General features: G+C 46.6%; 1 protein-coding gene across 1 annotated transcript in view; it reads right to left on the minus strand.

The window, feature by feature from the left end:
• Positions 1–533: 533 nt before the first annotated feature.
• Positions 534–26583, minus strand: part of WNT3 (Wnt family member 3) — a gene marked incomplete at both ends in the record, with an annotated part of 48519 nt that continues 22469 nt past the window's right edge. Inside the window, 3 exons of the mRNA XM_082779343.1 lie at positions 534–1013; positions 1997–2262; positions 12034–12275. Of these exons, the coding sequence (XP_082635469.1) occupies positions 534–1013; positions 1997–2262; positions 12034–12275 (988 nt within the window). The remainder of the gene's footprint in view (positions 1014–1996; positions 2263–12033; positions 12276–26583) is intronic.

A 26583-nucleotide genomic window follows, 5' to 3' on the forward strand; every position in this document is an offset into this window, starting at 1 on the left:
CAGCTGCTGAGGCCAGGCCAGCCCATGCCAGCAGGTGGGGGAACATGGAGTTGTTCTCCTTTCACTGTGTTAAATTCATTTCCACTTGAAACCCTGCATGAACATCTAGGTGGGCCAGACCTGCAGAGGAGGTCAGAGCTGAAAGCTGTGCGTGTTGCGTTACAGCACACCGATGGCCGTGGCTGTGCGGGCCTGTTGTGTCTCTGCTCTGCCCCTGCTTCTCCCCAGACAGCCTCTCATGCCAAGCAGCATGAGAAAAGTCAGCAGATAAGTGATCTCATGTGTCTGCGGTGTCGGGTCTAGCCTCGAAGTGTCTTGTGTGGGTGAGGCTGGGTGATGCTGTGAGTCCTCTCGGCAGCGCTGCGGCTGGTGGTAGGAGGGTGTCTGCTCCGACCAAATTGGCCAAGAGCACTAGGATTTTTTTGTGCCATCCTCTGAAGTGTGAGGCCACCATGTAGAGGCTGATCCCAGGGCTGGTGACCCCCTGGCCCTGCTCTGTAGCAACCTCCCAACAGTTGGAAACCTGCCTGTGTTTACTTGCAGGTGTGGACGTCATAGACACGTATGCACTCCTGGCAACTCACGTAGCAGCACCAGTGGAAGATGCAGTGACACTTCTCCTTCCGTTTCTCAGTTCTGGTGTTATGGCCACGACCACAGCACAGCAAGTCACAGCCGTCGATCCCATGCGAGGTGACGTTGCATGTTCTGTCCCTTGTCCCAAAGGATCCTGTCTCTGGGTTGGGCTCGCAAAAATTGGGGGAGTTCTCATAGTAGACCAGATCCCGCTCTGTCGGTGGCTTGAAAAGAGCATACTTGGCCCTAAGAGTTTCTACCCATCCCCGAGATTCCCGGTGCTTTTCAACCACCATCTCAGAAGCACTGTCATATTTATCCTTCAGGTAGTCACCAATGGCCCGAAAGTCAGGCTGGGCCCACCAGCAGGTCTTGACTTCGCAGCTTCCCGAGAGACCATGGCACTTGCACTTCAGGTGCATGTGGTCCAGAATGGTCTGTCCAGGGGAGAGAAAACAGGCAGTCAGCAGTGGATTACAGTGCCGCGAGCTGGTTTTGAATCACCTGCCTCTGCTACCTGGATTCAAACATCTGAGCTTGGTCTGGAAGGTGTAGGGTAGCAGTTAATGCATGGGAGCTCTGGCACGTGGCAGAAATATCTCTAGCTAGATATGTAGCACTGGAAAAAACACTGCTAAGGTGGGCAGCTTCTCTAATCCTCAATCTAATGCCAAAGTCTGATCCTTTCAAGAGAAGTGTTGGGATCCTCCCTGTCCTATATGTTGGACAATGAGAACCCAGAGCAGTTGAGGGCTGGAGGATGTCTCTGACACCCAGATGTGGACTGACCCCCTTGTCATGGCTTTGCTAACAACCCTTCATTTTTTGCCCTGAGTGTACTGGTTTGCACTAGAAAAGGAATGAAATTGTGAATCTAGGGTAATTATACACTCTCTTCCCCAGAAATCTCATCCATGTGGTGCAACATGATCACTGATTTTTATTGAAATTGTTAGACCTGTTTTTTTTTTTTTTCTTTTTTAATTTATTTTTTATTTTTTAAACAGGAAACTCAAATCATTTAACACAAGTTAGAGATTTGAGCTCTTGCCCTTCCACTTCTGTCTACTGTATTATGGAACAGTGATCTCGAGAGTTTGCTCTAAGCAAGGTCTCAAGCTAATGTGGTTAAAACACACTCAGTTTGCAAATGGCCTCGAGCAGACAGCGGCACAGGTGCCTGCTTACAGCCCGAGTCCCCAGGCTGGGGCTGGTTGTGCTGGGCATGAGGTGTGCTTTAGCTCTCCTTAACCTCCACCTTCAGGTTAAGAAACCTGCACCTACAGAGAGTGGAAATGCTGTGCCCTGGAAACACCCCTAGAAAGCTCCTGCTTGGGCACTGTTGCGGTCCAGTTCTGGAGCCAGACTGGGCCATCCTTGCAGGCATGGATGGCCTCCACTGGGCCCGCCGAGCACTCACCGTCCTGCCGGCCTCGTTATTGTGTCTGTTCATGGCCGAGCGGGCGTCTGGCCGGTTCTCTCGAGCATCTGCGAATTCCCGGGACACCAGTACACCAAAGTCGGCATCCTCGCTGCATCCCCCCCATTTCCAGCCGTCTCCTGGAGGCCCTTTGTGGTGGGAATCACAGCCGCAGATCGTGGACGTGCCCTCGGCACAGGAGCGGGTCACAGCGAAGGCCACACCGGCTGATGCGATGGCATGGACAAAGGCAGACTCTCGCGTGGCTGGGAATAAAGAGAGCCCATGGGATTATCTGTCATGGTAGCACTTTTTTTTTTTTTTTTTTCCTTCCCAACATTCTCCAGTGTCTTCCAAATCTCATTAAGTCACTAAACACTATTTTACTCATTTTGCAATGAATATTTTTGAATACAGTGCTGCTGGCTGGCATTGCTTTTTGAAACACGTAGGCAGGAGCAGCAGTTAGGAGAGAAGCGTGGCTCCAGCTCTGTGTATCACAAGTGAGGTATGTGATCCAGCACAGGGGACCCTGCTTAAACAAAATGACCGTGAGAGCTTAAAGGGCCTCATGAAAGAGTTACTGGAGTAATTAATAAATACCCTGGTCTAGTGGGAGGTCTCCCTGCCACTAATAAACTGCCTAATACCAGTTCCCAGTGGGTGGGAACTTGAGCTTTAGGGTCCCTTCCAACCCAAACCATTCTGTTATTCCATTCTGGGATTGTTTCTGGTCTGGAAACCCAAAGAGGACTAAGGGACTCAGTGCCTGGAATTCGCCCAAGGAGAGATGAAGTAACTTCTCTACATGCTGAAATGGAGAAAAGGCAGATACAGATGATACAGAATAGATGAACAAAGCCTAAGCACTAGTGATTATAGTTAAATTAATCTAGACTAAACGAAGTGACCGTACAGCAGTGGATGCTATTAGCCACCAAAAAACCTTCCTGTCACCACTGAATTCCATGCATGATGGCACCAAAGCTGTCCCAGAGATGCTGCACACCAGCCCAAGCAGCTGTGAGCAAAGACAGACTGTGGGGCTGCAGACTGGGGCCCTCCTCACACACTGTGGCTTGGATACACTGTCCCCATTTTAACTTATATTTCAGAATTAAGCTTGGACTTTCTCACCCAGAAAATGAGTTCCTGGATGAGGTCCCTTCTGACCTTTTGCAGGCAGCAAGAGACTGTCGAGGTGTCCAGCCTGCCATGAGAGTAACAGCAGAGGTTTATTCACCTCCTGGTGGGGGACAGACAACAGGATGGGGCAGGCTGAGAGCTCAAGATGAGATGCTGGGCCTGGCTGAGTCACTTCTGCTTCAGCTTCACGTGTCAGAGTATCTTTCCAGGCTGAAATGCCTTTGTAGAGTGGTTAACTGTTCACCTACACACATTTAACCCACCTGGCTCTGTAGTAGACTAAAACCAGCTGAGGGTGTGAAGAAAACCTTGCAGTTGCTCATTAATTAGTAAACAATCCTGGAGGAAATCAAAGCAGATGAAGCTCAAGTGTGACAAAGGAGGCGAAATTCTGAGTCTGTAACTATTGGCATTCTCCATGTACGCAGTCACAGTGAATAAATTTTGACAGGGACAAAGCTAGAGAACTCCTGAAAGCACTGAATGCTGAATAAAAGGTTAAATAAAATGTCCAGGATGCCCGAGTGAGCTGGGAGCTAGGAAGGGCAGCATGTGTAGATTCTCTGTGCTAAGAGAGAGGAAATGTTTCAGAAGAACAAAGATATACCCGGAATCCACATGAAGATGAAGGTGCAGGGGGTTTAATGAACTGTAGCATCTCTGTCCATCACCTCTTCCAACCGTTGCCACGGCAGGGGGACTTTCAAGACCTCCCCTTCTCCGGTTGTTCTGTGGGGTCTTAATCCAGAAAGGACGTGGACTTTGGATGACGGCAGCCAAAATGCACATGGGTATGGGAAAGACACCAAAACCCATAAAAATGTTTACATTGACTTGATGCTTCAGCTTGTTGGCTCAGAACTGGACAGTGAGATTGAGCACACCCTCAGCAAGTTTGCCAATGACACCAGTCTGTGTGGTGCGGCTGACACACTGGAGGGAAGGGATGGATGCCATCCAGAGGGACCTGGACAGGCCTGAGAGATGGGGCTGTGTGAACCCATGGCCCTGCACTTTGGTTGGGGCAATCCCAAGCACAACCACAGGCTGGGTGGAGAATGGATTGAGAGCAGCCCTGAGGACAAGGAGCTGGGGTGTGTTGGTGGACGAGAAGCTCGATGTGAGCTGGCAATGTGTGCTTGCAGCCCAGAAAGCCACCCGTACCCTGGCTGCACCAAAAGCAGCGTGGGCAGCAGGGCGAGGGAGGGGATTGTGCCCCTCTGCTCTGCTCTCGTGAGATCCCACCTGGAGTCCTGTGTTCAGCTCTGGGCCCCCAGCACCAAAACTGCCTGCTCTGTGCCTGAAGCCTGCAAGCTCACATCAGGTGCCTGAAGCCAAGAAGCTGCTGCCATTCTTTGTGCTCTGAAACCTCTCCAGCAGTCCTGCATGCTGCACTGCACTGTCTGAGCATCACAGCCATTCCTTCCTCACCCAGTGATGGGTTCCAGAAACATGAGGACAATCTGATTACGATGAGTTGTTCTGGGCAGAAATGAGCAAAGCCCAATATTGAAGTGCACCCCTTAGATGGCAGTGTGGGTGGCTCTCCCGAATAGCACACCCAAAGCAGTAGCTGGCATGAAGCAATCAAGACAGATTTTCCTAGCTTCCTGCTACCAGACAAAACTTACGAGATGTTAGAAGCACCAAAGAAAAAATACTATAAATGAATATAGCCCTGTTGAGGTTCTCTTTGTCTGTTCTTGGTCCAAACTGCAGAGCATTTTCTGGAAAAGAGATCTCACAGCTATTCAGTCAAGACCTGGTCATGGAGAACTTCAGGACTGACTTCCCTGCATCCCTCATGCAACTGTGCTGCTGAGGCAGAGGTGAGTGCGTTGTCTGAAGAATGAATGAAGAGAACAGGGAGAGGCCACCAAAAACACTGAAGACCTAGATCTAGCTTTAGACAATGGAAAAGGGGATGCCCTTGTCTGCTCTTAAGTGTACAAATAAATGGTGGCATTTTCCTACCATGTGTTCTTTGAATTTAATGCCACCTCATGCTGGTGCTCTGACTGATAGCCCTTTTAAAGCAGGCAAAGGTCTAACTTCTTTGAATTTTCAACCTGAATCAGTTTTTTTTTAAGCCCAGTCAATTTAGATCCTTTGTTCCTGAGCTCACATTGGTTTTTACTTCAAGTAGCCTTTTATGGTTCTTGCATTTATTTCATGGTATTTTTTTTCAGAGCAAACCTGACATTTTACTATGTTTCAACATTTGTTTATTTTTTCCATAACATGTTGCCTGCTCACTCATCAGACTGTCTACCCATCTCTGCATTTATTCCTGTGTTTGATTCCTCTCTCCGGCATAGTGAGGAGAAGCAAATGGTTGTGCCCAGCTGAGGACTGTGACATGAAACTTTGCTCCCTGGACTTGAGAGTCTGGGGTCTTGCTTTAGTGACCTGGATGCTCAGCTACGGGGCTCTGCTAGAGATGTTTTTGCATTTTGGAAGTAATATCTCATTCTCAATTTTTTTCCTTAGGGACATTTTTTGGTCACACTGGTTCAAAGCATCTATGGTTGAACCTTACTTCCTAGTGGGTCAAAGTCTGCATAGGTACAGCACCCTGGTGAATGACACTGGTGTGCTTTAACCACCCATGGCATCTCATAAAGATGAGAGCTTCTCCCTCTGGGATAAGGTTGTCTCAAAACATCTCCAATGGATATAGTGGAAGTGCCTTTCTCTTCCTGAGAAAGCTGGAATGGCCCAAGGCAAAATTCGGCAGCCCTTGATGGCCATTTTCTCTGCTTGCACTCTCTGCACAAGGCCTTTGTCTTCTTCCTCTGTGAATTTATGCAGCTAATTTAGCACTTTTTCATAAATTCTTTTTATCTCCTTCAAAGTGTCTTTCCTTCTGCTCATTTACATTTCATCTTGTCCTCAAATATAGCTTCTAGCCCTATCTTCTGCATTGTGTGGGGTAGGAAAGGGAAGCAATAGGGATGTTTGGATGCTATCTAAGCAGCTCAGAGACCGAGTGGCCCAATGTACAGGAGAGTGGAGTTGTGATCAAGGTGGATAGTCAGTGACTGGGATATTCCAAGTACTGCTTCTGGTGCATGGTGCCTCGGGTACACTGCAGGAGACATTTCCAGGTGACTCATGGGTGTAACTTGCCTAAGTTATCAGGGCAGTATTCAATGGATGTGGGATGAAAACAGAATTTTTCCCTGACTCAAGACTCTGGACACCGTCCCGTCTTCCCAGAGCAGGGGTCATGCTCTTGCCTCCTGCCCTGGGGAGGTATTGGTTGTGCCAGTTTTTGCTCCTTGGCCTGTAGTTTTCACTGCTGAGGTGCAATCTAGCTCCTGGAGCATCCAAAAATCAAACCTCTCAAGCAAATCTAATTTCACCTCTTGTAGGCACTAGAAAGAGGCAACTCATGGGTATGTGCCAGACAAAGAAACATGTCTCTGATCTGACGTTGGGAACTCTTATCAATGATGCCAAACATAGTCCTAAATCAGGGCTGCTCAATCCTGTCTTTGCTGGTGGGATTGTGCCATAGTTTTCACTTTTTTTTACTGAAATTCTTCTCTCCTTGACATTCCTGCCTCCAATATGCCAGTACAGGTCCAGCCTCTGTCTGTCAAGGCAAAGCCTGTTTTCCTTAGTTATTTTTTATTGCTGCTCATAGGGGGACCACTGGGGGCTGTGGGCCACAGGTTGAAAATCACTGATCTAACTCAAATTTTTCAGCCTGACAAAGGCTATTTGGGTGGCCTGTGATCTAAAGCAGATCAGATTAGATGAGCTCGTGAGCCCTTCTGGCCTCAAACCAGGACAGCTTGAGGACAGAGGGGGAGGACACCAACCACTCTGCTTGCTGACGTGGCTTTGCTTTGCACCCTGAGGGTAGGGGAAAGCAACGGGCACAGGCTGAAGAGCCACTGCGTGTTTCGAAGGTCTCTCGTTAAAGAGCATGTCACTGGGACAGCGGGCTGTGTGACAGTGGCTGTGTCGGTGCTGTGGACAGTCCCCATGAGCTCAGCTGGGCTGCACCGTGCTCACCGGGCAGTGGCACAGCATGCACCAGGGGCCACTCGATGGCCACCGACCCCAACCCCTCCAAGCCAGCCCCTGCAAATGGTGTTGGGGCAGGGAGGGGGTGGCAGGGAGCGAGCTGCAAACACAAATGCGTCGCCTAGAAATTCTCCCCTGGGTCTGGGCGAGGAGCCGGGAGAATTTCCCAGAGATGAAATGAGGGAGCAGAGTTCCCAGAACCAGGGGAGGGGCTCGCGAGGGAGGATTAGAGCGATCTTGACAGTGCACCACTGCGACTGTCTCCCAGCCAGGCCCGTTACCTGCTGGGACACTCAATTTGCCATTGTTCCCGCGGTGTCACACTGTATTACCAGCATAATGCAGAATGTTTCCGCCGGCCAGCGTACCCACGGCACAGAGCACTGGCATTCCCCAGGAGCACCTCGTAGCAACGGGGCAATGTTCCCCTGTCCTGCCGTCACCCTCCAATCCCGCCAGCCGGGCTGGGAAATCCCTATTGATGGCTCTCCCCAGCCCCCCGCCACCGGATCAGAATGGCTAAAGGGCGTGTGAATGGTGCAGCAATTTGAAACGACTGCAGTGCTGGGATGGTATCACTCGCCCTGCCTCACAGTAGGGGAGGAAGCTTAGCTCTTTCTCATCAGTATAAGCTTATTTTTCTCTCTCCCTCTCTCCTTTCCCTCCCCCTCCCTTTAAGCTGTTGAGTTTATATCAAGACGGCCCCTGATCCCACACACCCCTGTTTAGATGCAAATGACTGCAAGTGTCATGGCTGAGAAAAGCCATGGGTTATCTTGGTGCGGTCTGCCTGCCTTTTCACAGCTCGTGTCAGGGGCTTAGCCGAACTCACAAGGACCCCGAAGGCAGCCCGGGCCCAGCTGCTTTTCTGCACCTGGCCCGGCCGCCGTCACGCTCCTCACGGCCGCGCACGGCAAGTGAAGGACCGGTGGAACCCGCAGCAGGCTTGAGCCTGCCTCAGAGCTGAGGAGCACCCTCTGGAGAGCTGTCGGCATCCTCCTGGAGACTGAGAGCGAGCAAAGGGCGGCTGCTTCATGAGGAGATGGGGGAAGAGCGGATCCCCTGGTGTGCAAGAGGTGGAGAAGCAGGCGAGGCCGCTGAGGCTCCTGCTGAGCTTGGTCCTGCAGGCCCAGCCCTGCCCGCAGCCTCTCCTCTGTCCTGGAGATGGTCACCAGGTGCCTGTGGTGCCATCCCGCCCCTTGCGCTCACAAGAGGCTCCTTTTGGGCACTGTGCTTCAGCCAAAATCCCAGATTTCATCGCTAACACAGGGAATTATTGCTTGCTGTCCCAGCATGGCAGTGAGTCACGTGGCTGTTGGCTTTGGTGTAGGACTTGGCTGGAACAGACATTGTCTTTTAACAAAAACTGACCTTATTTTAAGAAAAAAAGAGAGAGAGAAAAGAGAGAGAGGGAATCAGGTTTTTCTTCCCTCTTTGTCCTAAAGCTGCCCCAGACTGCACACCTGCAGTATAAATCATGCTGGAGAATTTGCTTGTAAAAACATGATCTTACCATCTTACCCCAGATTCTGGGGTTGTTTTTTTCTTTTTCTTTTCTTTTCTTTTCCTTTCTTTTCTTTTCTTTTCTTTTCTTTTCTTTTCTTTTCTTTTCTTTTCTTTTCTTTTCTTTTCTTTTCTTTTCTTTTCTTTTCTTTTCTTTTCTTTTCTTTTCTTTTCTTTTTCTCTTTCTTTTTCTTTTTCGTGGCCCAGGTTAGAAAAAAAAGACATGCAAAAAAGAAAACTCTAAGGAAGATAATCAGTGGCCTGAGGAAATCTAAGGCTTGCCAGCTACTGCTGCCCCTGTGAGCTGGAATTTTGGGTAGGGCAGTGGCACATGGGTGGAAACCAGGTTGTTCAAGGCAGAGCCCTCAGCAGAGGTTGGTGCTCAGCAGCCCATGAACAGGATCATTTCAGCCCCCAAGGTTTCTGCTGTGCTGTAATGGCAATGAATTTGTGTGAAGCCACACAAGAGACTGCAGAAGGAGATTAGAGTCCTATGGTTCAGCTGGAATGAGAAGTGAAATGGGGATGTGATGCGAGGCTGTGAGAAGATGCAGGGGCAGGAATCCCCCTGACTGTTTCAAGGATGGATGCCAGCGCTTGAATGATGTGCCCAGAGGGAGGCAAAGGCAAGAGCAACCAAGAGGAGGCTTCAACCTGTGTGCCATAAGAGGGGTCTGTGCAGCTGAGCTGCAGCACGTGGCTCCCTTGTTTTCCTGCACTGTTCTGCTCTTTAGACTAAGTTTGATCAAATGGAAGCAACTGTAATTAATATTTTCATAGTTCCTTTAAAATGGAATTATCCCCAATTTCTTTTCAACCTGTATTAGACATGATTTTCTGTGCTACTATAGTGAGAAATACACCTTTGAAGTTTTTTTTTCTATAATACCAATTTTTTTTCAGTCTACCAAAGGGAGAAATAAATGAGATTAACCTAAATGTCACTCTGATACTTAGAAGTGATTCCATCCAGATAGTTATCATAGCTTAAATATGGGCTATTTTGGGCTTTTATTTGATGTCTATTGGTCTAGTGTGCAGTGCAAACTGCAATAATTATTGTGATCTTAGTTTGAGCTTTACTATTAATTAATGGTTCTTAATTTGTGGGGCTACACCCCTCTGTGTGTCCTGGCTAGGACTGTGGTTACCTGAAAGCCAACAAGTTGAATGCGGCGATAATCACTACAGGTGCTCAGGGCCTGGCTGGGTGTAAAACACAGGTGGGGGTTGTAGATCTTGATTCTGGGTTATGGGCTTACAACTCTTGATTTTGTTGTTTCTGCAGCTAGGGAAGGTGGGACTACAGCCCAGGAGACAGTGATGTTATGAACAAACCAGATGTGTCCAGCAACCTCTTCCACGGCCCCCTCAGCAGGGACAAGCAATGTTGGTCCCCAGGTTCATCACAGCCAATGTGTTCTATTGGCAGGACAGAAACATTTTTATTGCCAACATTAGCTCTTAATTCAGCTGAGAAAAATGGCTGAAAACATTGCATTTTTCCCTACAGCTACTCATGCTGCAAACCTTGGGAACTGCTAAGTACTACTTAAGGTTACTCATTGGTACATAGATGAAATGAATCCAAACCCTTCTCTGCTCATTAATTATCAAGGCAGCAGTGAAAAGACATTAGCACATTTTAAAAATGTAAATAATAACCACAATCAAGTGGCTTGGACTTTGATGTATCATGATTTCTGGATGATATTGTTTATTTTTAACTGTTCTACTTACATGTTAGTAAGACGTGAGAATTAATATGTTTTTCAAGCTAATTCCTAGCAATACAATCTAGAAGACTATTGATACATTATGGGTTGATTGGGAAAGCTGTATAGCAAATATGCTCAATATTTTTTCTTCTGTCAGAAGAGTTTCAGAGCTATAGGTGATATTTTATTTTGTCAGCTTGGACTGCATGGAAATGTCGAGGCATGTTAGCATATGAGGTTTTGCTCTAGTCCCTGCAGCTGAAAGAATCTTAAAATATTCTTCATAAATTCAAAGTTCAGTTTGCTCATTAAAGGGAGGATGGTTCAAATCCAAATTTTTAGTGCTTTAACGATGACAGAAATGGTGGTGAGAGATTTTTCAGTGCCTGAATGCTATAATAGTTCTTTCATAACATGCTTAAAATTTTTATGGTAGTTTTAGGGGAAGTTAAGAATTTCTGATCTTGCAAGTGCTGAAGTTTAGGACATGTATTTATTAGGTAGCAAGTTTGAGTGTGACAAGCCTTGGTGACAAATTGCTTGATTGTTAATATAGCAGTTATCCCAAAATCATCCTGGTAAAGCACATAGAAATTGAATCTCGTGGTCCCTATTAGCACTCTAATGTGACTTCACAATCCTCATTTCAATAAAGATTCTTATTTTAATCCAGATGAGTCATTTTCTTTGAAATATGCTACTGATATTGCAGGAAACTGCACTGTTATTGGAAGGTTGAATCTTGAAAAAAAAAAACATAAACTATTTACATGCAGAACATTGTAAGTTTGTAGTAAAGATTCACAGTTATGTGACACTGCAGGAGGCTATTAGGAAGTAGTCTAAAGTCCTAGCTTTCAACCCTAATTTCTCCAGCTTCTTAAAAGGCTGTACCATGAGGTTCCCCTTTCCAAAGTAGCACTGTAAGAATAATTTATTTGAATACATGAATTCTTTGAATATATGGACTTCACTGAATTGTAGTAATTCAGGGTGTATTGACACCAATGAAGCTAAACTTTAGAAATGATTTTGGTTGTATTTACGAAGCTATGAAACCAAGCTGACAATGTCGCTTGTCCCTCAGTATGGAGTCAAGAGAAGGCATGCGATGGACATCCTGGCTTTCATACCTCCCCTCTTGCATTTGAGCAGTCACCTTCAGAAAGACATTTCTAGTTTGGTTCTCACAACAAAGTCTTCCAGAAGTCTCCTTTCAGACTGCATTTTTCTGCAGCTAGATAGGTGCCTAGCTATCTTGGTGCCCAATATCTCACTTTTCTCAGTGTAACGCCCAGACCTCACTGGGATTTCCAACCTTATTGTGCCTCATCAACATGTTTCCAGTGTTCCCAATCTGTGCATCTGGAAAGGTGGCCTTTCAGGAGGAAATGATGAGGAGGAGCAAGCACTTGTGTTTGGAGAGAGGAGAGGGAAAATCATTTTGTTCTATGGAAGAAAGAAACTGGAGAAATTAGGGTTGAAAGCTAAGACATCAGAATCTTTTCCAACAGTCTCAACGTGTTCCCAGCAGGATGTTCAGGGTGTGTTTTGGCTGAAAACCAAATGGAAAGGAGACAGCTCTCTCTGCCATGGCAGTTGCATCTCCCCCAAGCCCACGACTTTGCTGTTTACCTTTGTCCAGGACAGGCCCAAAGATTGCCAGGCTGTCATCAATGGTGGTGCAGTTCCAGCGGCGGCCTCGGAACTGGTGCTGGCACTCCTGGATGCCCAGCTTCACCCCCTCTGCCACGCTGGGCATGATTTCTATGTAGTTCCGGCAGAAGCGGAGCTGCTTTGGGACGAGGCCAGGGATGGAGCCGCAGAGGATGGGCTGGGACCCCAGGGAGCTGTACTGCTGGCCTAATGCGAGGGACCTGCAAAGGAGAGAGAACAATGTGAGGGGTGGGAAACCATGTGGCATCATTCTTGCTGCCCCTGCATCAGTCCCCAGGGGAATTCGATGCGTCGGAATGATCCAATAATCCAGGGAGAGTGAGTCTTGAAAAAGAGGGATTTTGTAAGAAAACAAGAGACTTCTTACTGCATAGCACAGAAGGACTTTCACACCTGAAGATACCCTGGGCTGCAGAAGTGCATGCATTAATTTATCATTCTTTGTGGACACAGAGGGAGGGATTCAGCTCCCTACATGGAAGCACCTAAAGCCATTCACAGTGGTCCCAAGTATCTGAGACTTCCCCAAGGGGCTGATGGATCTGACAAGTGCCCTGCAGGGAGCTGTACCAAGGGGAGGCTGGGCTGTCAGGAGACACTGACGTGAGGGTTTCTAAAATTTGGCCAGTGTGGAAAGTATCCTGTCTAATGCTGAGTTCATCACCACATACTGGAGAGAGGCTGGTCTGGAGTCAGGCATGTCAATGTCATGTGGTCGAGCCTCTCAATGGTCCCAGAAGATGTTGAACCACTATGGTTCCACCCTGACGGACATCAGCCTCTAGCTGCAGCTGTGAGCCAGACAGGAGGCTGGAAATGCATGGTGAAGGTGCTGGACAGCAGATTGGACCAGGTATTTTCCTACTGGTCTAAGGAGCTGTCGGGTCCCAAGCAGAAAACATGTGGATCAGATTGTTTATTTGTCCAGAAATGATCAATGCAGGGTGAAGATATATTTGCTGAAAAAGATACCTGCTATTACACAAAAACAAGGATAGTCCTGCAGCTACTGCTGCTCAGCATCCAAGCCCCCTTCAGTGTATATCCAGAACATGTGGTAAAACCTGTGAATGAGCAGGTGGCTCTGTAAAGGAGAAACATGAAGCACTCAGTTGCTTCCAGTACAGAAATCTCAGTCCAGATGTTATCATGGGCAAATACCAAAGAGCTTTGACTTAATATGTCCATATCTCTCTTGTATTGGGGAGCTGAGAGTTGAATAGAGGATGCCAGATGAAGTATCTTTTTCTGCATACTGCTTTGTAGTTGGCCTGCCCTCACTCTGCATTGCTGCATGGGGTTATTTCTCCCCAGATTCCTTGGTTGAACTGCACAATATTCCTGTTAATGACATTCCTGTTCCATTGCCCAGTCAGTAGAGGTCCCTTTGAATGGCATCACAAACTGGGGTATGAACCATTACTCCCAATATTTTTTTCTTTCCTGCCCACTCATACCTGAAGAATGCTTGTGAGCTAATCAATCATTTTATAACCACAGATTAATTCACGTTGGCAGAGACCTCAGGAGGTCTCCAGTCCAATCTCCTGCCCAAAGCAAAGCCAGTTTTAAAGCTAGATTTTGTTTCTCAGGGCCTTGTCCTTCTAGAATTTGAAAACAACCAAGGATAGAGATACCACTGCCTTATGGGACCTGTGGTTGACTATGCTTGTCCTGAAATGCTCATGTTAAAGCAAATGTGCTTATTTCAACAACTGCCAAACATCACTTTTCAAGAGGTTGCAAATGACTCATCAGTTAGTCCCAAATTGGTCATGGCAGCCAGAGAGGCTATTTGCACTAATATATCCTGATATCCAGCTCAAATGCTGAGATTGCACTTGATCAATATGCTGTAGAATTCTCAGCCAATTCCCAGGGTCATTACTTTGCATGTTAAACAAACAGATGGAAATGGCAGAGACTCCTGCCCCCAATGAGCTGAGTGTCTTCTGCTGTTTTCCTCACCCCACATCTCACTTTTCCCTGGAGGATGCCTAGGCCTGAGGCACATCCCATAGAAACATGGGGATCTTCATCAAAACTTGTTGTAGGATAAGCAGGTGCAGTAAAAGTTGGTTTGCTGGGAACAATATTGGATAATAAATGGCTCTGGGAGAGCCCTTGTTGCTGATTTGACACCCGTAAGTGGTTGCATTAATTGCACCCTAAAGATTGTAGGATGAAAAGGAAATCCCAGGGTACCAGCTATGGAGAGAAGTCACTTTGGCCCATTTCTCCTGCACCTCCCCTGCTCAGCAACCCCACAGCAGGACAGTTCTGCAGCTGCCAACACTTCAGGGCAGAGCACAGGATATAATTTTCTGACGTCATCTCCAACACGCAGCAGAAGGACACACGACAGAGGGGCATGAAGATACCGTTGGGAGGCAGCACAGTATAATGGGCCGTGCACGAGGACTGGTTCCCAGAGCTGCTTTGTGCTTCCAGCTCCCACCAACTGAAATTTGATCAGGGAAGACAGCATTGCTGGGAAGACCTGTCAGCTCTAAGCAACAGTTGTAAATAATCTTAACCTCACCATCCATCCAGCAGGGCCAGCAATGATGGAAACAAGCAGGGTGCTTGAGTTGCCTTCCCCCAGACATCTGCTCTCGCCGATGGATTCATCTGTTCAGAGATTCCCTGCACTGTTTCATACAGTGTTAGAGGTGAATTCTGTATTTAGTGTCAGAGCTCACAAGGCTTTGCCTGTGGCAGAGGTTTCTTGCAGCAGTGGTGTTGGGTTGCCCTGGTGTGCTGGCCATGGGCTCCACCCCATTTCATGTGTGCAGGCTACTGGTGCTGCTGCTCACCAACAAAAATCTTGCCCTAATTTCTTATTTGGATCGTAAATTTGATCTTTGGGGTGCTTTAACACCAGTGGGCAGCTCACCTCCACCACATTGCTCTCTCACTCTCTCTCCTCAAAATAACAGGACAAGAAAATACAATGAAAAAGTCTCATGGGTTGAGATAAGGACAGGGAGATCACTCACCAATTATCATCATGGGAAAAACAGTCTCAGAATAGGGAGATTAATGAAATTTATTGCCAACTAATGACAGATGAGAGTAGTGAGAAACAAAAGGCAAACTAAAAACACCTTTGCCCCATCCACCCGCTTCTACATCCTCCCCATATGCGGTGCAGGGGTACGGAGAATGGGGGTTGTGGTTAGTCTATATGCTTCAAATCTGCCACGCCTCCATGGTCACTCTCTGCCCCTGCTCCAACGTGGGGTCCCTCCCACAAGATTTCGTCCTTCCTGAACTGGTCTTGTGTGGGCTTCCCACAAGCAGCAGCTCTTCAAGAACAGCTCCCACATGGCTCCATACCACCGGGTCCATCCATCAGGAGCAAACTGTTCCAACCTGGGTCCCCTGTGGATGGCAGCTCCCCTCAGATCCCCTGTTCCTGCATGGGCTCCTCTCCATGGGCTGCAGCTCTGGCCTGGGGCCTGTTCCTGTGGGGGCTCTCCATGGGCCGCAGCCTCCTCCAGGCCACATCCACCTGCTCCACCGGGGGCTCCTCGACGGGCTGCAGCATGGGGCTCCATGTGAGACCCATGGGCTGCAGGGGGACAGCCTGCTCCACCAGGGGCCTCTCCACACACCACAGGGGATCTTCTGCTCTGTGCATGGAGCACCTCCTGCCCTCCTGCTGCACTGACCTTGGTGGCTGTAGGTCTGGTTCTCTTGACCTTTTCTCACTCCTATCCCCCAGCTGCTGTTGTACAGCATTTATTTATTTATTTATTTATATTATTAAATTTGCTCTCACAGAGGCACAGCCAAGAACACTCATTGGCTTGGCTCTGGCCAGCAGCAGGTCCCTTTGGAGCTGGCTGGAGCTGGCCCTTATCTAACATGGTGCAGCTGCTGGACTCTTCTCACAGAGGCCACCCCTGCAGCCCCCCTGCTACCAAATCCTTTCCACGTAAACTCAATGCAATCATTCTGGGAAACAGACCCCATACTTTCCTGTCTTTCTTTCCATGCTGGCAGCCTTCCTTGCTATCAGAGCCTACATTTCTCTAGTTCCCATTGCATCAAAGGGAAATAGCCTTGTGTATTTTCCCAGCATCAACTCACAACCCAGACATTTTGCATGCTCGAGGGCAGAAGCCATAAAAGCCAGACAGTTCTGCCTGTCCGGGGGACTCCCTTTCATCCCTTCGTGTACAAGTGTGAGTGGACAGATGTGCACATAAAGGTAGGCTTTTGTGTGTGTGCGTGTGAGCACAGTGCACAACACAAGGAGCATGAGTGCCTATGGCAAACACATGGGAAATCCCTTTTTTCTTTCTTTGCTTAATCCCTTAAATCTCTCAGGAGTCCCGACACTGTCTGTCAGGCCAGTGACTCCTTTTGTTCCCGTCCAATAGCACTAGAGTGAGCAGAGCAGTGGAACCAGCAGCCTCGAGTTGACCCTCCATGACTCCCATTGGTTAGGGATGAGCTTTTGAAGCCCTGGAAGGAGATGGGCTTGTGCAGACCCTTGTGGATAGGTGCGTCCTTGAAGAGGTGACTCATGTCTTTGCACTGCCTCAGTGTGGAAGATAATGTGCCCACCTCTCAGCTTCATCCTTCCTACAGAGATGACTGACAAACTCATCTGTTTGGGTCACTGGTTGGACATGGTAATGAGAAAAATTTAACCTAATAGTATTTGACAGGAGCAGGATTTGATCAGATTAGAATTGCACCAAAACATATAAGTTTTTTATGTTTGCAATGTTTGGAATTTCTACGTTATGGAATTTTTAGGATGAACACTAAGAAAGGTTTTCTGCTAGCAATAGCAAAAGCTGCTAGGACATTTATTTTCTTCTTTTCTCTCTGCAAGAGAGTGGAAGCTGCATTACCCAGGGCCCTCAGGACCGCACATTGCCCCACAGGCTGTCTGTCAGAGCTGGGTTTTGCTGCTGCAATGTGCTGTAAAGGAGCTCTTTCTAGCTCCAAACTCAGCAGCTGAACACAGCTGAATCTACATTGCACTTTTTTCCATTTTTTTCCCACCATATTGTAGACCTCACCAGCCCTCTGGCCAGCTGGGCAGGAAAGCTTTGGGCCATAGAACTGCATGTCTCCAAGGGTGCGTCTTGTCCTAAGGAGCTGGACACTCCCAACATTGCAACCCTTCCTTGTCTCCTCTGATAGATCTCCCATGGAAATGTAGACATGCTCTGGGGATCCTGTACAACACTGTGACACTTCCCTTAACTAACTCAGTAAAAGGAACTTGTGTTTTCATCCTGGGAGCTCTCAGCAGACTTAAAGGGCCATGCAGAAATACATGGTAGTGAACATCACAGATGATGCCGGTGGTGGTGATTTCAGTGCTGAAGTGAGGTCACAGCAATCACTGGGCCTATGGGACATACATTTGTAAGTGCTATGTGCCTGGAAGCTCAGACTTTATTTGGCTGCCTCCTATCCTGGAGCCTGGGCTGACCTGCACAAAGAGCCAAGTTCATGGGTCTGCTGTGTGAGTGCTCGGGGACATAGCATAGCCACCTTTTCTCTCTGTCTCAGAACTGATTAAATAATAAGTGCTTTTCCTAAACTCTTTGAGATCCATGGCTAGAAACAGTCCTTGAGGGCACCAAGGACCTGGTAGAAAGTAGGCTCTTTTAAACCGCCCTCCCACAGCAACTAAAGCCACTGCAGCATAACATTACAAAGCGAATGTCTTCTTGTGCCCTCTACCATCCTTTCAGTGCCCCAGTATGGATCCCTGCAATATATGTAACACACTGGGAGAACTAGGAATCAGCAGGACAAAAGCAGATCACAGTTCAGGTTTCTTGTTTGCCACCTGCTAAGAGAAAACCTTTCTCTGCCTGAAGGATTTTTCTTTGTACCATTTTCAGATGTATTTTGTCATTTTCCAGTTCTGGGCCATGTTCTGCTTAAAATGGACAATTGTACAGTCTGGCATCCTACCATTTTACAGTGCTTAGTGATGTCGGGATGATACATTGAAATGCACACTAGGAGACAGCAGTTTTCATTCTGTCTCTTTCTCCGTATTTAGTGCTGCGTGAGCCCTTCCTAGCTGCCAATTAAGGTATTTTGCCTTTCCTAGCAGGGGCATCATCACACACTTGCTTTCCAGGTAAGAAAGGGTTGTACAAAATCACTGCAAGCTGATGTTACAACATTGCATGTTAAACAAAAATTTTCCAGCCAGACATCCAGACCTTGTTGGTTTCATTTTGGTACATTTTTAACTGTCTGACTAGCTCAGCCTAGCTCATGGGTCTCACTCCAGCAGATGACTTTGTCAGAGGTGCCCTTATATACAAAGTGCTTCCAAGCTGCTAATTCTGTTCTGCTGCCTGACCTTAGAGGGGTTATTATGTCTGGTATAATATTCAAATATTTTAATTCTTGCAGATTGCTGACTACAGCTCTTTGTGAATAGAGTAAGACACAAATTTTGGGGTTTGTCTAAAGATCAAGAGCAGCATGAGGGATATTTTTGCAAGTAAAAACATGCAATATATATATGAGCTTGAGAAATGCCAAGTCTTGACTGAATAGGCAGATCAGATGAAAAGACGACAGAATTTGAATACGGAACACTATATTTTGCTAGAGAACTGGATATTATTAATGATCCCACGTCTTTGTTCACAAATCACCTGCTACTTAATCTGTGCTGAACATGCCTTGAGTGGGCCCTTCTGTCCCTGGTATGAGATATCACAATTACCGCAGACTCTCCACCAAACTTTGCAGTCGTTGCTAAGCTATAAAAAGCAGACCGAAAATTAATATGAGAGAGAGATATTCAACTGCCTAAGCATTGGAAGCTGATCCCCCAGATGAGGGCAAGTCTCATGGGCATGAGCATGGATGTAGTTTTGCTGTATTACAGCCCTTGAAATGCTCTGTAGACATTACACGGTAGTGTGATGTGAACTTTTGAACACGAGGGCTTTTTTCCACTTGGTGTGTTTTCAAATTGCCTCATTAACTAGCTTGTATGAACTGCACGATCTGCACAAAATCAAGCAGCCCACAAGGCCAGTTTCTGCCCAATTAAGATTCTGCCTTAATTTAGTCACACCTGAGGACCAGAAACCTTTCTAAAACCTTTACAAAAGCAAATGTTCACTTAGAGTTTCTCCCAAAGCCATGGTTGCTTAGAAATAGGCTAAGTATCCATCTGGGAGCTCTCCCAAAGGAACATCCCGGGTTGTTTCAATCCCTCTAGGTCCCTCATACATGACTTTTGTTTATTGTCCATAAAACTAAGTCGTGCTCTATGAAGTCATTGTCTACTATTTACAGCTACGGAGATCCTCTTCAAGGAGGGCTTAATCCTTCCACCAAGCATTGCAGGACAGAGAGACTTTCCCAGTGCTGGGAAAGTGACCCATGGGAGGATTAAGCAGAGGCTAGGGGTGGCCAGCCCATGTTGTTTAGGGGCATATGTTTCATAGCACCTGCTGGTTAGAAATTTGGACGTGCTCCATTCACAGAGAAATGTCGATTATTTCTAGAAGAAGACAAGGGGAAAGCTCTTAATGATTATGATCCTCTGAGAGAGGTATCGTTGATGCATGTGCTTGTATTTTGAGATATCAGAATGATGATTTCTCAGGTGCTACAGAGATGCTAAAAAGAAGGCTGCTTAGGGTTTGAGAAAGTAGAAGGAAGGGCTAGTATTTTATTTTAGTTTGCCATCAACACTGATGTTGAAACTGAAACACATCACAGACTATATCTACACAAAATCAAACAAAAAGCCTTCCTCATGTTGGCCGAATACCAAATAGCCTGGTCATTCTGGAGTGATGGTCTAATTTCCCTGTGACCTATTATTCAAAAGTATCACAAGTAACAAAGCAGCCAAGCTCAATAAAGCCATTCTTAGAGTTGACTAACACATGACAATGGCACTAGTTTAGGGGCTTCTCTAAGTGGGGCAAAGTACCACAATTTCACTAAAGAAAGAATTGCAAGGCCTCTGGCTACTCTCCAAGAATCTTGCAGCATGAAGCACATGAGTGTGTTGTTGCTGAAGTGTGCAGAGGTTGATGCACTCTGAATTCACACCTGGGCTTGCTGTGAGCATGTTTCCATCCTGTCCGTCATCTGTGTGTTTTGGAAATAATGTCCAAGATGGTGAAATATCTTTTGCAAGAGGCTAGGGGATCAGGTCCTGCTAGGTATGAAGAGCTGCCAAATCACAGAGGGGCACTAGTGAACTGTCATCTGTTGATGTTATGCCTAACAGGAAGCAAGCTGGAAAAGCTTGGGCTGTGGGACACTAACTCAGTCCACTGGCATCTGCTGACAGATACAGAAGAGGCCAAACTAACTGTTCTGCCTGCTCTGTGATCCTAGGAGCTACTGCCAGATCTTGGAAAGTCAAGCAGTGCACAAGAAGGAAAAGAGTGAAGAAAAAATTAAATGCTACTTATGTCACAAAACTTGCCTCAAGGTCACCGGAGGCTGGCTTCATACAGAAGAATATACCTGGGCCAGCAGCAGCCTCTGAAGAGAGATGGAGAGTGTGATTCCTCTGACTAGATGTATGGGTCTGCCTGGCTGAAAGGGCCGAATACCAAGCCTGACTGCAGACATGTAAAATTTGGGGAGGAAGATCCCCCTGCACTCCCAAGCTTGTGGATTTGCAGCTGTTAGCAGCAGTCATCTGGGGAGTACTCCAGTGACCCAGGAGAGAGCCCAGACTAGAGCATTGCTGGGCTGAACATGAACTGCTGCATTATGTTAATGCTGATTGCTAAATTGTCTCATCCTCAAATCTGTCAGGAAAGGAAAGACCAAGGGAAGTGTGCTTTCAAAGTCCTGCATTGGAAAGGTCTGGACCACTCAAAGTTGGATGGATGGGTGAACTCAGCCCCAACACCAACACATAAAGAAGACAAATTTTTCTGATTTCTATGAGATGGGGGGGGTCCCCAGCCAGTTTCCTAAGGGCTCAGAAAGCATCAGAGTAGGGTGATGGGTCTGATAAAGAGTGGGTTGACAGAAACAGTACAGCACAAAAAAAGTATATTATGCACTAGGGAAAAGGGGCCAATTCAGGCAATATGAATGAAGTGCCAGTGAGTGGACGGATGGAAGAGAAGGCAGGAGAAGGCTCGCCATGTAGGCAGACTTCAGGATTACTTTAACCTCTGAATATTTAATCCCAGAGAGATAAGAATGAGAAGAATGGCAATGGGTATAGTTATATTTCAAGAAGGGAAAGCCAGAGAAGGAAAAAGGTAGGATGAGACTGAAGGAAACATCAAGATGAGCATTGGAAGGAGGTAGCAGGGGAGGAGCTTGCTATGCTCAGTTCTGGTAGACCTCTGTGAGTGTTCATATTCATGTTTACATTCAACATCAACCACCGTTTTGTGTAGTTCCTACTGTACATTTTCAATCATTAGAAGAAATTGCCAAATGATGCCCTGTAACAATAAAGCATCCCTCCTAAAAAGCGCAGTCCTATGTTTGTTTTTTGTTTGTTTGTTTGTTTGTTTTTTCTTTTCTTCCTCTATTCTAAAAAAAGTCACTGATGTGAGTGAGATGTGGTTTCCCTCTTGCCCCTCATAAGTTGCATCCACACTCACAGGCTTAGTGAAGCTTAAGGGCATATAGGGGTGCAAGGAAGATGCTTCACTCAGAAGCCAAACATTCATTGAGGGTTTATATCATGAAATGGTTTCTTAGCTGAAAGTAAAAGTTACACATTGATGGTGTGGTCAGTTATTTCAACACTTAATCTCCAAATATATTTTCTTCAATAACCCACTGACCTACCAAATAATCTGCATAGTATTTACCATCTCAAATGCCTGCATTTTGCAGATAATGTCCCTTGCTAATCACAAGGTAGGAATGCGCTAATCCTCAGCTTCTGTCTGCTGGATTATTTTACAGGCAGTCAGAGGATGTAAGCACGAGGACCTGGCTGAGCTCCCATGCATTGAGCAGCAACAATGCGCTCTTCCACTGACACATTTGGTTTGGGGTGAGTGTGTGGCATGTGAAAGATGACTGAATCCCACTTCTGCCAAGAAGATGAAAACTTCTGTGTGAGGTCAATGTCCTGGAGATAGGACACTAATTCTAGGAGGGGACCATCTCCTTATAAAGTAGCTTCTCAGTATGCAAGCTCTGGGAATCAGGTGTTTTCCCACTGAAGACTGGTCTGCTCTAATTTTGAGGTTAGGACTTTTTTCACATTCATGTTCCTCCTCTCAGACAATGGAAGTCTGTTGCACATCATGGACCATCTTTGGTAGAAAAGACTGACTTACAGTCACACCACAGTCTCCATCTAGATCACCTCCAAATGTAGGAGCCAACCCCTGGTGAGCACTTGGCTGTGTAGCTCCTGGATGCAAGGCAACCTGTCTCCCTCTGCATCTGGCTTGAACAAAATGTACTAGAGGAAGCCTTGTGCTCTGAAACTGCTAATTGGCCAACATCATTTGGGCAAGATAAAAATGCCACTGGGTGGTGTTTGGAGAGTCATGTATTCAAATGGAAATACCTGTGACCCTTTTTTTTTTTTTTTTTTTTTTTTTTTTTTTGATGCTGCTAGCCTTGCTGTAAGGACTTTTAGGACCACTAAGCAGTGTCACCAAGTAGCTGTGTGCTGGCTGGTTCACACAGCTCCACGATATAACAGCCTATGGTGGTCCCAACAATGCCAGATGTGAACCAAAATTATTGCACATTTGAAACTTAATATGAACTGCTCCTGCCATCCCACACTGTCCATTGCAGTTGGCCATTATCTGGAGGGATGGTAAATACCCAGGGTCGTACTGTCTGATGCCATAGGCATCAATCCTTTTTGGGCAGGGTATGGGCACAGAGTGAATTTCCTAACATGCTTGATGCACAGCACTCCGAGGAGATCCACTCTGGTGGGCCTGGGAGGAGGCAATGACTTGCAAGCAATTGGAACAGATGCAAGGAGTGGCAGAGCTCTCACTCAAAGATTGTGAATTTTGGGGTTGAATGGAAGAGCAAGTGCAGAAAAGAAGGTGGAGGCATCCAGCTGAAAAAAATCACCATGGTGGTTCAGCCATTTGAAGGTTAAAATCCTTGCAGCACTAAATCATTTTTTAAACAGTTGATTAAAAGATGTAAAGATTGTGGGAGTCGTTTGTTTCTGAGTTCACTCATAGTTCCTACCGCTGAAATGGCTCAACATGTCTGGTTTGTACCCAAATCAGCGGTTGCTTGTGACACCAACAAGGCAAACCACTTACTGGGCTTTGTCAGTGTGGGTTTAACACATCGAGGGAAATTGAGGGTACTCTCTTGGTGTTGGTGACACCAGACTGGGAACTCTGCATGCAGTTTTAGGTCCTTTTAGGTGAACTAGAGAAGTAAAGAAAGTGGTTGGTCTCCAACAGATAAGATCATGATAGTCAGGGGTTGAGAGCATGTTGTGCAGCAGGAGATAAGGAGGGAACTGAGCTAGTTTAGGAAGGACAAGAGAAGGCTGAAGGGTGTCTAAAAGGCCTACAACTGTATGTGGGGAAGTTGCAAATGTGATGGAGCCAAACTCTTCCCATGGTACTGGGTGATATAACAAGCTGAGTTTTGAAGTTCAGATTGGCATTAGGAAAAATTCCCCTTGCTGGAGGGTGCTGTTACCCTTGGGGGGGGGGTCTCCATCCTAAGGGGTTTGTAGGGTTCAGCTGGACAAGACCCCAGCTGCCTTGGGATGATGCTGGGGATGGCCCTGCCCCACAGAAAATTGGACTGGAGACCCTGAGGGTCCCTTCCCACCAGCACTGCTATCCTTGGCCTGTAACAAGCTCAGATTTAAAGGCAGAATGGAAAGTATCTATACCCTCAAAGGCACAGCTGTTATATCTGGGAGTGAGGCAGGAGTGTGCTGGCAGAGGCTGCATGAGAAGGAAACACAGTTTGGGACAGAGAAGGAGAAGGAAGGGAGAGCACAGCTCCTGGGACAATTGTATAGGTTGCAAATCCCTATGCCTCAACAGCTGTATGAGGACACAAGATGATGAATACCTCTAAAATAACTGCAGCAGAATCTCACTTTTGGTCAGCATTTCAGTGGTACCTGCCTGTTCCCTGTGTTTGCTGCCAAGGCAAACTAGTAGACTGTATTTTGACAAGGAGAAAACAACTTCAGATTTAAACATGCATGAACTCTGTTGCTAGTTGGACACAGAATTCACACACCAGTCTATTTGCAGAGGTTTATATCTCATGCCTTCTGACAGGATGGAGGTGGCAGCTCTCATCTGCGAGAAGCATCCTTCTTTAGACAGCCCTGTCAAAAATGATCACCCAGCTCTGAAATATACAGGAATTAACCTGAAGATAGCTGAAATTCAGTGCTACCATTTGTGTGCTCCTTGGTCTGGTCTGGCAGGGACTGTCAGGTCCATGGGCCCTTACACTGATTGCTACCAGGTTTCAGAAGAGCATAAGTTCTTTGATACGAAAGCCTTTAGGGAAGTTCAAATAGTGTCAGTACAAACAGGTCTAGACTAAGACCAGAAATAATTTGGCATGTGAAGATTCATCTGGATGATGAGATGGGTGCAAGGGCCAGGACGTGCTGGGTGCTGTTATGCAGGGTCAAAGTTTCACAACACATAGATTTATCTTTCTTCCTAACCTGGCTGTCGCTCACACCAAACTGATGGGACCTCCTGTTTTCTCTGTCACTGAGACCAGGTTCACTTCTGCACTTTAAACTCCATGTGGCTGCACCCAGTCTTACTGGGTATAGAAAAGCGGGCACCAATGGGGCACGGTTAATCTGGTGGTGTGAAGTTACTGTAGGGAAGATAAATTATACTCAGCCCCACTGACTACACAGAGACTTAGGGAATGACGTTTCAAATTCGGTCAAATGAAGTTGTCCTTGAGGCCCAAATAATTCAATGCCCAAGGGTTTTTCTGAGTGATGACCAGCTATAGAGGAGAATCACCAAGGGCAGACCTCTAAGGCCTGAACAAGGGCAGATCTGCAGTGAGATTTTTGCCACATGAACTGAGTTCAATCTTGTTTTTATTCCATTTTGTTCCTAGATCCTTTTCTCCTGTGGGCATAGGATGAGCTGCACTTGCATGTATGAACTTCCCACCCAACACCCACACCCCTGAATCTCCTCTGCCAATATGTCATGCAGCGTTCACTGTAGAAGTTGTAGCTGAACTGCAATAAAATAAAATAGGATGACTTACCTGCCTTGCCTACCCAGGTGTTCCCTCTGCCAATTACTTTACTTTCAATTGTGCTGAGTTCTGATGACTTAGAAAGTCATTTTGTTTTTCTTTGATCAGAAGAGAGGAGAGACCTACCACAAGTGAAAGGGTGGGAGAATGGCTGGCAGGGAGCACCAGGTGTTGACAAAGGGGAGAGATGGAGCATTGGTTCTGCCCCTTTCTGAGAGGGGTAAATTGTTAGACTGACTTTGCTGTATGAGGTACCTACTGTCTAGGTAGAAGTCAGCTGAATGAGGCTGAAGAAATGCAAAACCTCTGGAGGACACCTAATCTGAACTTCCATATTCATCTCTTAGGTAGTGCAATGATATTTGGAACATGGAAAGCTCAGAAATATCTATTGAAAGGGTAGTAGAAGGTGCCAGATATCAAGGTTCTTCAAGAATGACCCTAGTGATGGTCATCATGTGGCTGTGATTGCCCAGCTGCCTGCTGTGGCACTCTGCTTTTTCCTTGTCGTGACAAAACCTCTCTCTGCTACCAAGACAGGAGGTAGGATGAACTGCGATAGGAAGTGGCTGGCTCTAAGATGAGTAATGAGCCGGAAACAGGGTCTAAGGCATCATGACTTGCTGGCACTGACCAAACCTGTAGGCAGCAACCCAGGGACAGTGCAGATACAGCTGATGCCTGATTTGCAGCTTTCACAAAAGGTCACTCTTTCTGCTACACCCATTGCTACAAGACCATCTACTCAAAATTGCAATGTAAATGTACTATTGATATTGTCATATCAAATGTGACATCTAACAGCAGATGGCTTGTATAGAAGTCAGTGCAGTACTTTGTTGAAGCTTGTGTAGACTGTAAGTCATAGCCTTGTATAATGGTATCTCTATGAGAATGCAACCATCTCCTTTTACATTCAGTAAAGCTAAATAAGACATCCAAGGGGGAAGACGGCAGTGTCATGTTTATGAAATTGGATTACTCAGCTCCCAGGCTCTGAAGGTTGCCTACAGCTTCTCTCCTGGACATGCTAAGGATGGTTTTGTACTTCTGTTGCCTTCATTGAGTTCTGGCCAAGTATATGCTCTCTTATCCAGTCAAGAGCAAATGAAGCAGCAGCCATTACTGCAGAAACCAGAGTGTTTTATGCCTCCTCCTTGTTCTAAATGGGATGTTAAACATGGAGAGGGGACAAAAGAGCAATAGCAGTGAGCTGAGGCAGTGGCTTATGTTGACAGTTTGATTGGTCTATTGGAAAGACTTGTGAGAGATTATTTAGTTACAGTGAGAAGAACGGGAAGA

The sequence above is a fragment of the Aythya marila genome (assembly GCF_965140915.1).
Source record: "Aythya marila genome assembly, chromosome: 25".
NCBI lineage: Eukaryota > Metazoa > Chordata > Aves > Anseriformes > Anatidae > Aythya > Aythya marila.